Raw genomic sequence first — 13,397 nt, forward strand, 5'->3', positions numbered from 1 at the left:
TTAATAAAAAATGTTATGCTCTGGAAGATTCATAGTGACAGATATCTTAACAATCCTTTGAAAAATTATCGACTTGTTCTAACCAGTTGAATACCTTCATGAAAAATAGCGTTTAAAACAATTTTTATTCAGATATCCCTAATGACTTTGAGCACCGTCACTAGGAACTTCGTCATTGAGACATATTGATTACAATAACTTGGAGGCATACTAAATTTATCTTATTTTGAAATTGTTTCACATTAGTAAACAATATTAAATCTTTTCGTTACCTTTTTTAGGTTTTTGTCTCTATCAAAGCTTCATTTTGATTTGTCTAATTTTTACGTTCTGCTTTTTATGGAATGTAGTTAGATCTCCTCCTTGTACTCTCCTCCAACATCCTTCCAATATCAGTTTAGAGTTCTGGTTTAATGTTCTGTACCATAATTTTGTATGCATATCATCTTCAAACTCAGTACAAAGGTTTGTTGTTTTATGTTCTTGTTGATTTATATATATAAACTAGTATATAATGTATAGGTATATTTTGTGTATTACGTGACATGGAAAAAAGACAGCGACTGAATTGATCTGCCCTGAATTCACTTGGTTGAAAAAGTCATGATGAAAAAAAAACATGACTATCAAAACAGTTTCAGATCAAAGTGCGTTTTTCATGGTATAATCTGTGTATCTATTTGACGTATAATCACATATATTGTAGTAATTTAAGAGAAATGAGTCAAACTGTTAATTGAATAACGACTTAAATGTAAGTACTTTAGGCTTGTTATCATATGATTTATCAAAATAAACAATATTGACTTCATTTTAATACTTTGTTTCCCTGTTTATGTTAAAAAAAGAAACGATACTTTATCTGATTTCCTTTTATGTTTGTGTGTATATTGTGTGCATATTAATGTACAGTTATTTGAATATGTTGCATACCACTTGTTACATGATTATCATCGTCATTGCAGATACAGATTCTTAAACGTACTGGTGATTATATATTTTTAGGAACATTTTCCGTGTAATATTTGCTTTTATAAAAGGTAGGTGTACATCCTATGTTATTGCTGTTTTCAAATGTCCCATAGAAGGAGAGTATTGACACTTGCAAACAGGTTTAAACCCGTCACTTCTTTTGAATGGGCCTTTCCCAAGTAAGCAGCCTGTAATTCGGTGGTTTTTGTTTGCTGCTGTTTTCATATAAGATTTTCTTTTATTGTTTTGTACAAAACATCAGGTCGCTAGTTTTTTCTCGTTTGAAAAAAGTAGAGTTAACAAATTAAATCAAAAGATCAAAGCTCAAAAACATCAAAGAAATAAAAAAAAAAAAAAAACAAGTCATTTTCCTGACTTGGCACAAACACTTCCTTATGTGAAAATGATGGATTAAACCGAGTTTTTTTAAGATAGAAATATTTCAAATTTGCAATTTGTGATTTTGAAACCTTTTATAGCATGTTACGCAGTAAAAGGTTTACTCATTTGTGTAGGTCGAACGATGATTGATAGGCATTAACTTCCACGTCATTTGGTCTTCAGTGGAGAGTTGCCTCGTTGGCAAATATACCCCATCTCAGGTCAATTTTTCTTAAGGAATTAAAATCATGTAGTAACCAAAATAACGAAATCCAAGTTAAATTCAAAATTAGTAGGGAGAAGTCTTTAAACCAAAATCAAACACACCACTATATCATTATGTGATGATTCAATTACCAAAAAGGTAAAGGTCTTTAAATAATTGTACTAAATGACATAAACCCTAGTTATCTAAATCTAATATTTATATGTGAAAATTGCAGATACAAGGATGCTGCACAAGTCGCCATCAAACGGTACCATGGGTAAAGTCATTCATGAGCAATTAACTAAACTTAATCCTAAGCTAAAATTTAAAGGGGTAATGCGTATTATGTGGTGTAATTCTCAATCTGAAACCGATTTGTTGAAATCATCCCTTCGTAAAATTTACGGACGCCATCACGAGTTGGTTGACCGTTATGGAATAACCGTTTCACTAATGATATCGGATATGTTCCTTACGTCGTAACTACAATCCCCTTCCCTTTCATGAATGTGACCAACCAAATTAGACTATTTACCGAATTTGTTATCACATAAGCAACACGACGGGTGCCACATGTGGTGCAGGATCAACTTACCCTTCCGGAGCACTTGAGATCACCGTTAGTTTTTTGGTGGGGTTTGTGTTGTTTATTCTTGTTACTTTTCTATGTTGTGTCATGTGTGCAGTTGTTTGGTTGTCTTTTTTCCTTTTTTTAGCCATGGAATTGTCAGTTTGTTTTAGATTTATGAGTTTGACTGTCCCTTTGGTATCTTTCGTCCCTCTTTGATATGAAAATGGATGTTTAAATAGTGGTGTTGGTCGATTTTGTAACTTGGTGAGTTTTATTCTTTTTTTTAAATAAACATATTCCTAACCAGCACACATATTTGGCCACGAAGGCATATTATATTCTTATTTCAGATACAATTCAATACTGTTTGTTTCCTCTAAAATATTATTTTACAAAATCAAGTTAACATAGCCATGAGATGGATTTTTTTTTAAATATCCATTTGAAACTCTTTTTTTTTTTTAATTCTTTTGGGTTTGATCAGCATTTTGATATTTTTTATTACGGCGGTGAATGTTATTCAAATATGAATAGGAAAACTGACCTCTCCGAAAAATGCAAATTACTAAGGACTTTTCATTAAGGGTAGGTAGAGAAAATGAATCAAGTGATTTTTCTGTTTGTATTAATGCATGTTTACGTTTTGTTGTTTGCTAAGTTTTTGTCGCTGTTTTTTTTTTTTTTATTGCGATTTTTTTTTTATCTTTGTTTGCTTCCTTGATTATTTTAAAATTTGCTTTCGTTTTAAACCTTTTAAATATTATGGAATCTTTTTACTAACAATTTTGATTTCCAGAAAATGAAGGTGATAAGTTATCATTTATCATTCAAATGAGCTATATATATGTATATATTCGGGAACTCGTTATCTTCCTAAACATTTAAATACTCAAGTGATTGAATAAACTTTTCTATGTCAATCATCTCTTAACATTTATTTTCCCCAAAATTATAATAAAAAGCATTAACATATTTGTTTTCTATATATGCACTTTAAAACATTGTGTTATGAAACCTGTCACTTCTTACTGTCGTTAACATTAATTTTGAGCTTTAAAGGTAAGTTACTGTATATCAGTTCAAGATAACAATTTATGTAAGTCTTAATTGATATAAATTTAACTAATTAAACAGGGGTTTGAAATGCAGTGCTTGTCGTTGGTTGCTGTCCATCATAATCTTTTGTTAAATCTTAAATCAAGCCGCTGATTGTGCGGTCAAAATAAGTTATAGGTTGTTTCATGCATTGTTTACGTCTTTACAGTGACCTTAATCTGCATGGATTAACATTCGGTAATCACATAGATCGATGCACAATACTTAACATTGATTGTGCAGAGTTTTATCTAGTCAGCCTTTTATCTATGATCTTTATGAACATAGATTAGTATTCTTACATTTGACAATCGTTTTTGATCTCTTAGGATATTTAAAATCTAACCTGATGATTTTCTATTTAGTGTTTTACTGTTTTATTTTACTCATTTCTTATTTTTGATGGTCTCTTTTTCATTTTAAATTTCAATTTCCAGAAAATCATTATAATAATTTATATATACCCGTGAAGTAAATAAAAGTATCAATTTCTTAAACTTTAAAAACTTAAGTGATGGGATATACTTTTCTATGCCAATCTTCTGACGCAATTTAATATCCAGAAAATTATAATAAAAACCATTCACATATGCTTGTCCCTTTAATAAAAACATATATTGCGAAACTGTTTACCTCATACACTCTCGTTAACATTAGTTGAATGTATATTTGCGAGGCAAATATCCAATCCCTAGATATATATATAAGTGCCTATAAATAGCAGCACATGACATACAAATATATGGGAATTTGGATTAATCAGTACAGAGATTAATTCAATTACACAAATAAAATTATAGATTGCCTAACAATGTAATTTTAACACACTATTTAGTATGTAAATATAAGAATGTTTAAAATATTTACAAAATGATGAAAATAAACGCAATATTTCGCTAGACCAACTAGCTTTATCAAGCGTGCATCTATCCAGGTGAAATCGGATGTAGATGATAAGAAACTTTTGCAGCTCAACGTCTATGTTGTACTGAACTGCCTTTAAAATAAGAAAATTTTGCAGCTCAATGTCTATGACCTCTTGCATTTAGCTGCTTTGAAAATAAGAAAATTTTGCAGATCAATGTACATGTTGCACTTGGATTTAGCTACCTTAAAAATACATAATTGGTAGTTGAAGTTAGCAACGTCCATTGGCCAATATTACGGGATAAAAAGGACGATGCTTTGTTTTAAATTATTCTTTATCTTTCCTGTATCTTTTTTCGTCTTTTAAGACCATCAGGTTCTAAAGTGTGGAGTTGGTGGATCTTAATGAATTTCTAGAACACTGCAGCTCTTTCCACCATTCAATAAAATTTACATATGAATCATCTATGGAGAAAATAAACTTCCTCGATACTACGAGTTACATCAAGAACGGAACCATTATAACGGACCTCCATACCAAACAAACGGACAAACATCACTTCCTTTCTCCTAAAAGTTGCCATCCTAAACACTGCTCCCGTGGTATCCCATTCAGCCAGGCATTGCGAATCAAGAGAATATGCTCTACTGAAAATACGAAAAATGCTAGACTTGGACAACTTCGTAAACATCTAGTTGTTCGAGGATACAATAACAACATCATTGATAGCGCTTTCGAAAGAGCAAACAAAACTAGTCGCCAAGAACTTCTTGAGTACAAAGATAAGAATAAAGCAGCTAACAGAACACCCCTTGTACTCTCTTACCATCCTGATTTTAAAAATGTGTCATCCATTGTTCAGAAGCATTGGAAAATTATAGAGAATGATTTAAATCTAAAAAAAGTATTTTCTTCACCACCAGTCATGGCCTTCCAAAGACCTAAAAACATCCGTGACAAATTAGTGACATCTGTATTAGCAAAGCAGCCTAATCCATCGCCCGGTTGCTACAAACAATGTGGTCGAAGGAATTGTTTGTGTTGTAAAGCTGCCAATACAAGCAGTTCTTTCATCAGTTCCGTTACTAAACAAAATTATGCCATCTACTCTAATTCCAACTGTAAAACGGAGAACTCAATTTATATATTAACATGTGACACTTGTGGCATTCAGTATGTAGAAGAAACAATGGACAAATTTAATATTCGGCTCAATAACCATCGTTCATCGTACAAAACCAACAAAAACTGTCCTCTCACAAGACATCTTCGTTCAACGAAACATACTTTTGATAATGTCACTTTCCACATTATAGAAGTCAACACCGAATGGGACACCACGGCGAGAAGGAGAAGAGAAAAATTTTGGATCCACCAACTCCACACTTTAGAACCTGATGGTCTTAACGAAAAAGACGAAAAAAGATACAGGAAAGATAAAGAATAATTTAAAACAAAGCATCGTCCTTTTTATCCCGTAATATTGGCCAATGGGCGTTGCTAACTTCAACTACCAATTATGTATTTTTAAGGTAGCTAAATCCAAGTGCAACATGTACATTGATCTGCAAAATTTTCTTATTTTCAAAGCAGCTAAATGCAAGAGGTCATAGACATTGAGCTGCAAAATTTTCTTATTTTAAAGGCAGTTCAGTACAACATAGACGTTGAGCTGCAAAAGATTCTTATCATCTACATCCGATTTCACCTGGATAGATGCACGCTTGATAAAGCTAGTTGGTCTAGCGAAATATTGTGTTTATTTTCATCATTTTGTAAATATTTTAAACATTCTTATATTTACATACTAAATAGTGTGTTAAAATTACATTGTTAGGCAATCTATATATATATATATATATATATATATATATATATATATATATATATATATATATATATATATAGAATGCTTAATATGGTTTATTCTAATCTAAACTATATACATGTTAACAATAAAGTGTAAAACATCCAATTGTCGATCCTGTATCAAAAAGCAAAATTCAACGCTCAAGCACATCAACATAATGTCATCTTCCTTACTATGTACAAATACCGTTATGTAGAGAATGGTGGTTTAAACTTGTACGAAATTGCACATAAAACATTCCATTGTTTTGAGATTTTAAACCAGTTGTCATATAAAGAAAACCTATATTGGTAGATAGTATCTTTAGCAATTTAAAGTAATAGTAAACATATACACCCTGGTATTTCACAGACTATAGAATTACATATAAAGGTAGGTCTGTGATTATATAAATATACGTCTAAACATGTGACACCTTTATGACAGATATTCGCCATCGGATAAAATGTGGTTTTACCGGGCTCACAACTATAACCATAACAATGTTAGATCAACAAATTTGCATTATCAAATATATATGATATTCCCTCGGTAGGAATCGAACACTTGCTTCTATGACATCGTGGTAACACCGCCTGCACTGTGTAATGCGTCCAAGACCAATCGAGTGCCAACGATGCATACACATACAGCTTTCGTTGATCGATGTAATGTATTTCCCTTTTGTCATTATCTAGGGTTGGAACACAGTACACATTGTATAGTGGTCGGTAGATGTAAATATAGTTGTGTATACACGCTCTTATGTAGAAATTGTTCAAAACAAGACCAATATTAAAAGAGATAAATTAAATACATATGTAGGTATCTATAAATATTTCAAAGACCAGATATCCATCATGAGCATGAATATGATGTAAACTCAACCATATCAATATATTCTGATTAAACCAGAATAATCGTTAATAACATAAACTGTTCAAAATTTTCTGCACCAGATGCTCATTTTGACAATCATAGTCTCTTCAGTGATGCCCTAGGCCAAACTATGTGAAAATCCAAAGTTTATTAAAAGTATGAAGAGCTAATAACCAAAAAGGGACAACAAATATAGCCAAAGACTTGCAAGGAATCAGAGATGTGCAGAGCTGTCAATGTATACAGTTAAAATCGATCACGGCTAGTATAAATCCTAAATTTCAAATTGCATATTAAAATTTAGAGTCAGTTAAAAAACTTGAAAAAATATTGACGATGGATATGTGTATCAGTAAATATTTATAGATCCTTTCGAATACTAATTTTGTTTTATAATGATGGTTGTATACACTTTGCAGGCTTTCAAAATATGTATACATCGTGTACAGGTATCGTTATTCGTGACGTTCCAGCGCCCTCGTATTATGAAAGATAGTTTAATTTTACTAAAAAAAGAACGAGGAAAACTTTTAATCACGACCCAGGAAGATAAACTTATTTTTGGTTTTTGTTACACATTTTGACATTTTACTTTGCATTTATTGATATTGCTCTCATAGAATTTACTGACCAACTTTATATCGTCTCAGGTGACTACCACACTGTGTAACTAACAATATTTGAATTAAATATGTCTAACCATTCAATGCATTGCAATCTTGAGAAAAAATGTATCACGCAGTATAAATAGAACACATTAAACCCATAAAATTCGCGAAATCAATACGACGCCCGATTGTGTAATTTGCCTTCTTGTATATAGATTATCTCGTTATGATATACTATGCAAAGTACAAGGCCATCTCTTGATAACAACGTAATAGGTTTACTTGTAACTGCTACTTGGAAAACTGTTAGGTAAGAGCTATGATAGTGTTCTAGTGATTTTTATTTGACCTTGTTTCGATATTACGAACTGACTTTCATATAATCATGCGAAATAGAACAGCAGTATCAAGTTGAAGATTTAGAATGTATGAGTAGTTCCTTCTGTATCTGTATCCGCACTTCATGTATATTTTTTTTAAACAAAAACACACATTAAATATACATGTAAGAGGACCAAAATAAACCAGATGGACATTCAAACTCATTGTCGAAAACAAACTAACAACGCGATGGCAAAAAAAAAAAGACAAAGATAAACAAACAAGCAATAGTATACAACACACAAAATAGAAATTTAAAAACTGAGAAACACTTACCCTACCAAAAACTGATATCACGTGCTCCGGAATAGTAAGCAGACCTGCGCGACATTTTGCATCCGTCGTGTTGCTCGTGCTATAACAAGCCCGATAACAAGAAAAAATCGTTAGCCGTTACATTTTGGATATTGGACGGAATTGAAGTTATGAAGTTATGAACATATCCGCTATCATCTGTGAAACGGATATTCCAAATCGGTAAACCAACTCGTGATGGCGTGTGTAAAACTTAGCGAAGCGATGGTTTCAACTTCACCATTTGTAACAGTTAGTAGCTATATTGTAAACAGCAACCCTCTATCATGATAGAAAATACAAACTAAGAGCAATATAAAATATGTTTAAATCGGAATTTATAGTACACTTAATCTTATTCCTACCAAACAAACATATTTGGTTTATCAATTATGATAAACAGATTAGTTTATTAGAGAAGGTTTTATCAAATACCATTTTGTTACTATACAACTTTACATTTTAATCATTTGAAATTTGTTTGTTAATACATTTGTCCTACTGAAAATATATATTCACAGAATTCGGAACACAAACTGAAAGCGATAAAAAGAACGATTAACAAACCAGGGTGAAGAAATATGTCGAAGGTAAATTGTAATAAACAATAATATTCTGTAAAAAGTGGATATTAGGTATCGATATGGTTGGAGATGAGTTTAAAACGGACACTAGCTGTCAAAGTTCATGTTCACCGATTTGAGTCAAATTCTCATATTAACAATGTAAAATATTTATCCACATTATAAAAAGTCGAAAATAAACAATTTAGAAAGCATGGGCTCGTTAAAATGTATCTTCGTTTCGTGTGTAATTTAGTCGAAACACCCTTACATTAACTATCGGGTTGACCTTGGAAAACTTCCGCAGTCCATATAAGAGTATATAAAACATAAATAAAAATATAAATAGTTAAGCAAACTCGTGCAAACGGATTTTTCTAGGTCTATTTAATTTCATATTTTAGATTAAAAATATATGTTTATCATCGTTTTTATCTGTATAAGAATGCTTTTTTGTCGATCAAATCAGTCAATCAAATGATTAAACTTTCACTTTCAATGTTGACATTCTTTTCCTTTAAGTGACTGAACACGCTCGATTCATGCATTATCTAACTCTAGATAAGGGGTTAAATTTAAGTCCACATAAATACGGATTCGATGAAGTCCAATTATTTCCTTGCAATTTAATAATTGATCTTCAATGTTTTTAGACTGCTGCCAAAAGCGAAATATTAAATCACTATTTCAATTTCATTAATGATTGAACAAAACAAAATCCTTTATTCGATTTTTTATATATCTTGAAGTTAGTGCTCCTTTAAGTAATGCAGGATTTATAAGTCCTCTCTGCACGGCCATGTCGAAAAACGACACTAACATATCACATCTCATGTTGAAAGCGACATTCTATGCATGTTAGATAACTCGTGTTACTTATAATGGATTGGTTTGCATATTGTCCGATGCAAAGCTTAATTTCTATCGTTGTTCTACATACTCTGTTCCTATTTTGTCGCCTCTTTTTCATAAGTCTTATTCGGTAATTATCCATTATACACTGACTAATTAATAGATGTTTGTCATGTTAGTTTTAATGATGTTTTGTTGTTGTCCATTCGGTTGATGTATTGGAGCTTTTGATTTTTCCCTTAGATAAGAGATTTTCCGTTTTGAATTTTTCTCGAAATAAAGTATTTTTGTGATTTTTCTTTTTGTTAAGTTCGGTTATACCACCGCATAATACACATTTAAAAGGTTACTGACTATTTTGATTATTAGTATTGCATTACTGTTGAAACTATAGATACATTTAGGTCTTCTTTTAAAAAAAACTATTCGGGTTTTCAGAAACGGTCGATTACGAACTATGCTTTACGGCAAAATATGCGTTTCCTTTTTGAACATTCAACTGTTTCATGACGATAAATATTTTTTTCAAAATATATTCATACTTTAATCAGGTTTGCATTCATCTTATCTCGACATTTTGTATTTTAAAGATACTAAATGATGCAATACATGGTACAATCGAACTAGACCCATTGCTGATAAAAATAATTGATACACCACAGTTCCAACGACTGAGAAATATTAAACAACTTGGTGGGTGTTATTTTGTTTATCCATCCGCATCGCATAACCGTTTTGAGCACAGTATAGGGTAAGCATTAGTATGTGTATAAGTATTTAGTACAATGGTAGAAGAAGACACCAATTCGGAACCTGCACCCAAAAAGAAGGAAAACACCAAAAGTAAACACTAAAATCTGACAAGTAAATAACAAAAATCTTAAAAGAGGGGCAAAAGATACCAAAGGAACAGTCATACTTATAAATCGAAATAAACTGACAACGCCATGGCTTAAATGAAAAAGACAAACAGAAATATAATAGTACACAAGAAACAACATAGAAAACTAAAGACTGAGCAATACGAACCCCAACGAAAACTTTTGGTGATCTCAGGTTCTCCGGAAGGGTAAGCAAATCCTGCTTACCCTGTGTGGCACCCGTCGTGTTGATCATGTTTTTTCAAACCCGGGAAATAATCTAATTCGGTAGGTCACATTCATGAAAAGGGGAGGGGATTGTAACCACAAAGTAAGAAACATATCCGATTTCAACTGTGTAACGGTTATTCTATAACGGACAACCACTTCGTGATGGCGTCCGCAAAAATTTATGAAAGGATGATTTCAACTTCAACATGTGGAACTCTTCGGATGTTGTCTGCTATATGGTCGGGTTGTTGTCTCTTTGACACATTTCCCATTTCTATTCTCAATTTTACATTATTCTTTCACATGTTCCGTTTATAGTTGACGTATTTGCTTCGGTTTTAGTTTGTAACCTAGATTTGTTTTTTTTCTCTCAATCGATTAATGATCTTTGAACACCAGTATACTACAATTGTGTTTATTTTGGTTTAACTTTTCATTGTTATATTTGCATAAACACTTTATTCAGTCTAAGCATTAACACTGAAACACAGATTTTGGTTCTTTAAAAATCTGATATAAGCAAAAACATACATATATTTATAATTCAGTCGTGTGTAGTAATATGCAGCTTTGTGTCAATAAGGGCAGTTATTGATTTTATGATGAACTCCATTAATATGAATAAAAAAAACAAGCTTGTTATGTATACATATATATTCAGAACATGCTTCTTAGCCGGTCAAATGGCATGTCAGTTGCAGAAACGGCTTGACAGGGACATAGAGATGTTAGGGAAAGACAAAAATACGAAAAAGTATGCTATAAAATTGAAAGAAGCGAAAATGACCGAGGATGACAAGCTGTGTATAGAGATAGCAGGCTTATGCCATGATATAGGTATGCAAAACAGTAAGACAGATACCAACTTTAATCACAATTATAAGTAGAAAAATAAGCAACAGCATGCTTTTAAGATCTAAACCTAGTGCAATCAACCTCTATATAGGAGAAAATCTAAGGAGTAAAAACAACTGGATTAATTGGCTCAAAATTGGCTTTCAGACACAGAACTTTACTCAGTACTTTGAGAACAGAATCTGAGTTAAAACACAAAATACACGTACGACCATGTTCGAAATTGTATGACCACAAGGCCGGGTGATTCGACTGCATCTGTATACCACAAAAAGTGACAAAATACCAACTTCGAGGGAAATAAAAATCGGCAAGTCTCTTTAAAACAAACTGCAAAATAAAAAATTTGAACACAACAAAAGAATTGAAATCAACTATCATATTTCTTACATGTGACAGTCATTTCTGTTATGTAGAAAACGATGGAATGAACCTAGTGTTAAAGCAAAACTACCTCTTACTTGAACGAATGCCGCATGAAATTACATTACATTGACAAAAATGTTTGATTAAAACAAACAGACGTAAAAGGTTAAAATATCAAGAAAAGGCGTATAGTACTCAAGTGTTCACTACAAAAACAGTTATAATTCAACAAAGTGTCAAAGGAAATCGACAAAAAGGAATAAGGAAAAACAAAGTACAAAAAATGTAAAAGGACTCAAAGTTGAAAAATGTTTGCATCGTTTGTTATTTAATACAAATTAATTTAAAATTAACGTCAAGAAGTCAAAGCTTAGACCTTTAAAATATCAATAGTGTCAATCACAATAATAGTAGTAAACAAATTGACTAATAGGACAAAGATTTAAAATATCACAAGTGAATTTAAAAAGAGCCACTAGTTCGCAAGCTATATGGATAAAGTCTAGAAACTGGTACAATATGAACGCACTGACATTTTAATGGCTGTTGATATATGAAATTCAAATCTGTTTGTGGAATGCTTTTCTCTCTCTCCCCAGTACGAATAATCAAATATCTTTTTTTCGCCTTTATAAGGACACGGACCATATTCTCATTTGTTTGATGTATTGTTTATGAAAGCCATGAAAGAGAAGGACCCACAAATGAAGAAATGGACGGTTTGTATTAACAATTTAATGGATATTTCATACGTGAACGTGTAAAGCGTCGATATCATAAGGAATAGATTGCAATATTGAATGCTTCTACAAAAATTAGTTATATATTTATCTATTAAGGATTTTGCACAGGAATGTATATCATTAATACACATATGTAACTATTGCATATAAAAAGGCCTATGAAAATTCACATTAACGCGAAACTATTCAAATAAGAAAAAATATTCACAGAACAATTGAAGGTATTGACACCTAAACTTGAATAATAGACAATATTATGCATTAAAATGGTGTAAGAAGGTATTTCGTCTTGTTTATATAATTTGTTACTGCAAACTGATTTTAAATATCTACAATTTCTAGGTACTTATTCATTAAAGTATGAAATAACTTCATCCGGTTTTAAAATAATATCACTTCCCACTGACCGTTTTAAATGTCGGATGTTTTCCTACCGAATGCAAAGGAACTAATGGTTTTATAATTAATGGGTGTAAATTTTTATCAGAGGTCAAAATATAGAACGTTAAATTAAATTTTCACCTTTACCTCAATTTCAAGGCGAGATGTCAGATAAATAAAGTCAAATATCCCAGATCATTGACTTTTAATGTTGAGGAGTAGTACTGATTTCAAATACCTACGGGAAGATAAATGATAAGAGTGACCAAAACACTTCAAGTTCGCCTTCGATGGGTTATATTTGCGACTTGACCAGAACAGTTATCTGACCAACGCATCTTATCATTATCTGTTTCGGTTTCTCTGAAATAATTATATCCAAGAAGTTCTAAAGTAAGAACATGACATTGACCTATGACATCGACCTTTTTTGGCTCCAA

The 13,397-nt window shown here is 31.7% G+C and overlaps 1 protein-coding gene across 6 annotated transcripts in view; it reads left to right on the forward strand.

Moving 5' to 3' along the window:
* Positions 1–880: 880 nt before the first annotated feature.
* LOC143079091 (deoxynucleoside triphosphate triphosphohydrolase SAMHD1-like) overlaps positions 881–13,397 on the forward strand; it is a 77,575-nt gene continuing 65,058 nt past the window's right edge. Inside the window, exons 1-5 of one of the 6 annotated variants that reach the window (XM_076254264.1) lie at positions 888–1,040; positions 8,628–8,696; positions 10,112–10,272; positions 11,274–11,449; positions 12,470–12,552. In XM_076254264.1, coding sequence (XP_076110379.1) covers positions 8,688–8,696; positions 10,112–10,272; positions 11,274–11,449; positions 12,470–12,552 — 429 coding nt within the window. In that variant the 5' untranslated portion in view covers positions 888–1,040; positions 8,628–8,687. Of the gene's footprint in view, positions 1,041–6,656; positions 6,766–7,320; positions 7,742–8,627; positions 8,697–10,111; positions 10,273–11,273; positions 11,450–12,469; positions 12,553–13,397 lie in introns of those variants that run through there. The other 5 variants (XM_076254265.1, XM_076254266.1, XM_076254263.1 and 2 more) reach the window with 5 other exon arrangements.

The sequence above is a fragment of the Mytilus galloprovincialis genome, chromosome 6 (genome assembly GCF_965363235.1).
Source record: "Mytilus galloprovincialis chromosome 6, xbMytGall1.hap1.1, whole genome shotgun sequence".
Lineage (NCBI taxonomy): Eukaryota > Metazoa > Mollusca > Bivalvia > Mytilida > Mytilidae > Mytilus > Mytilus galloprovincialis.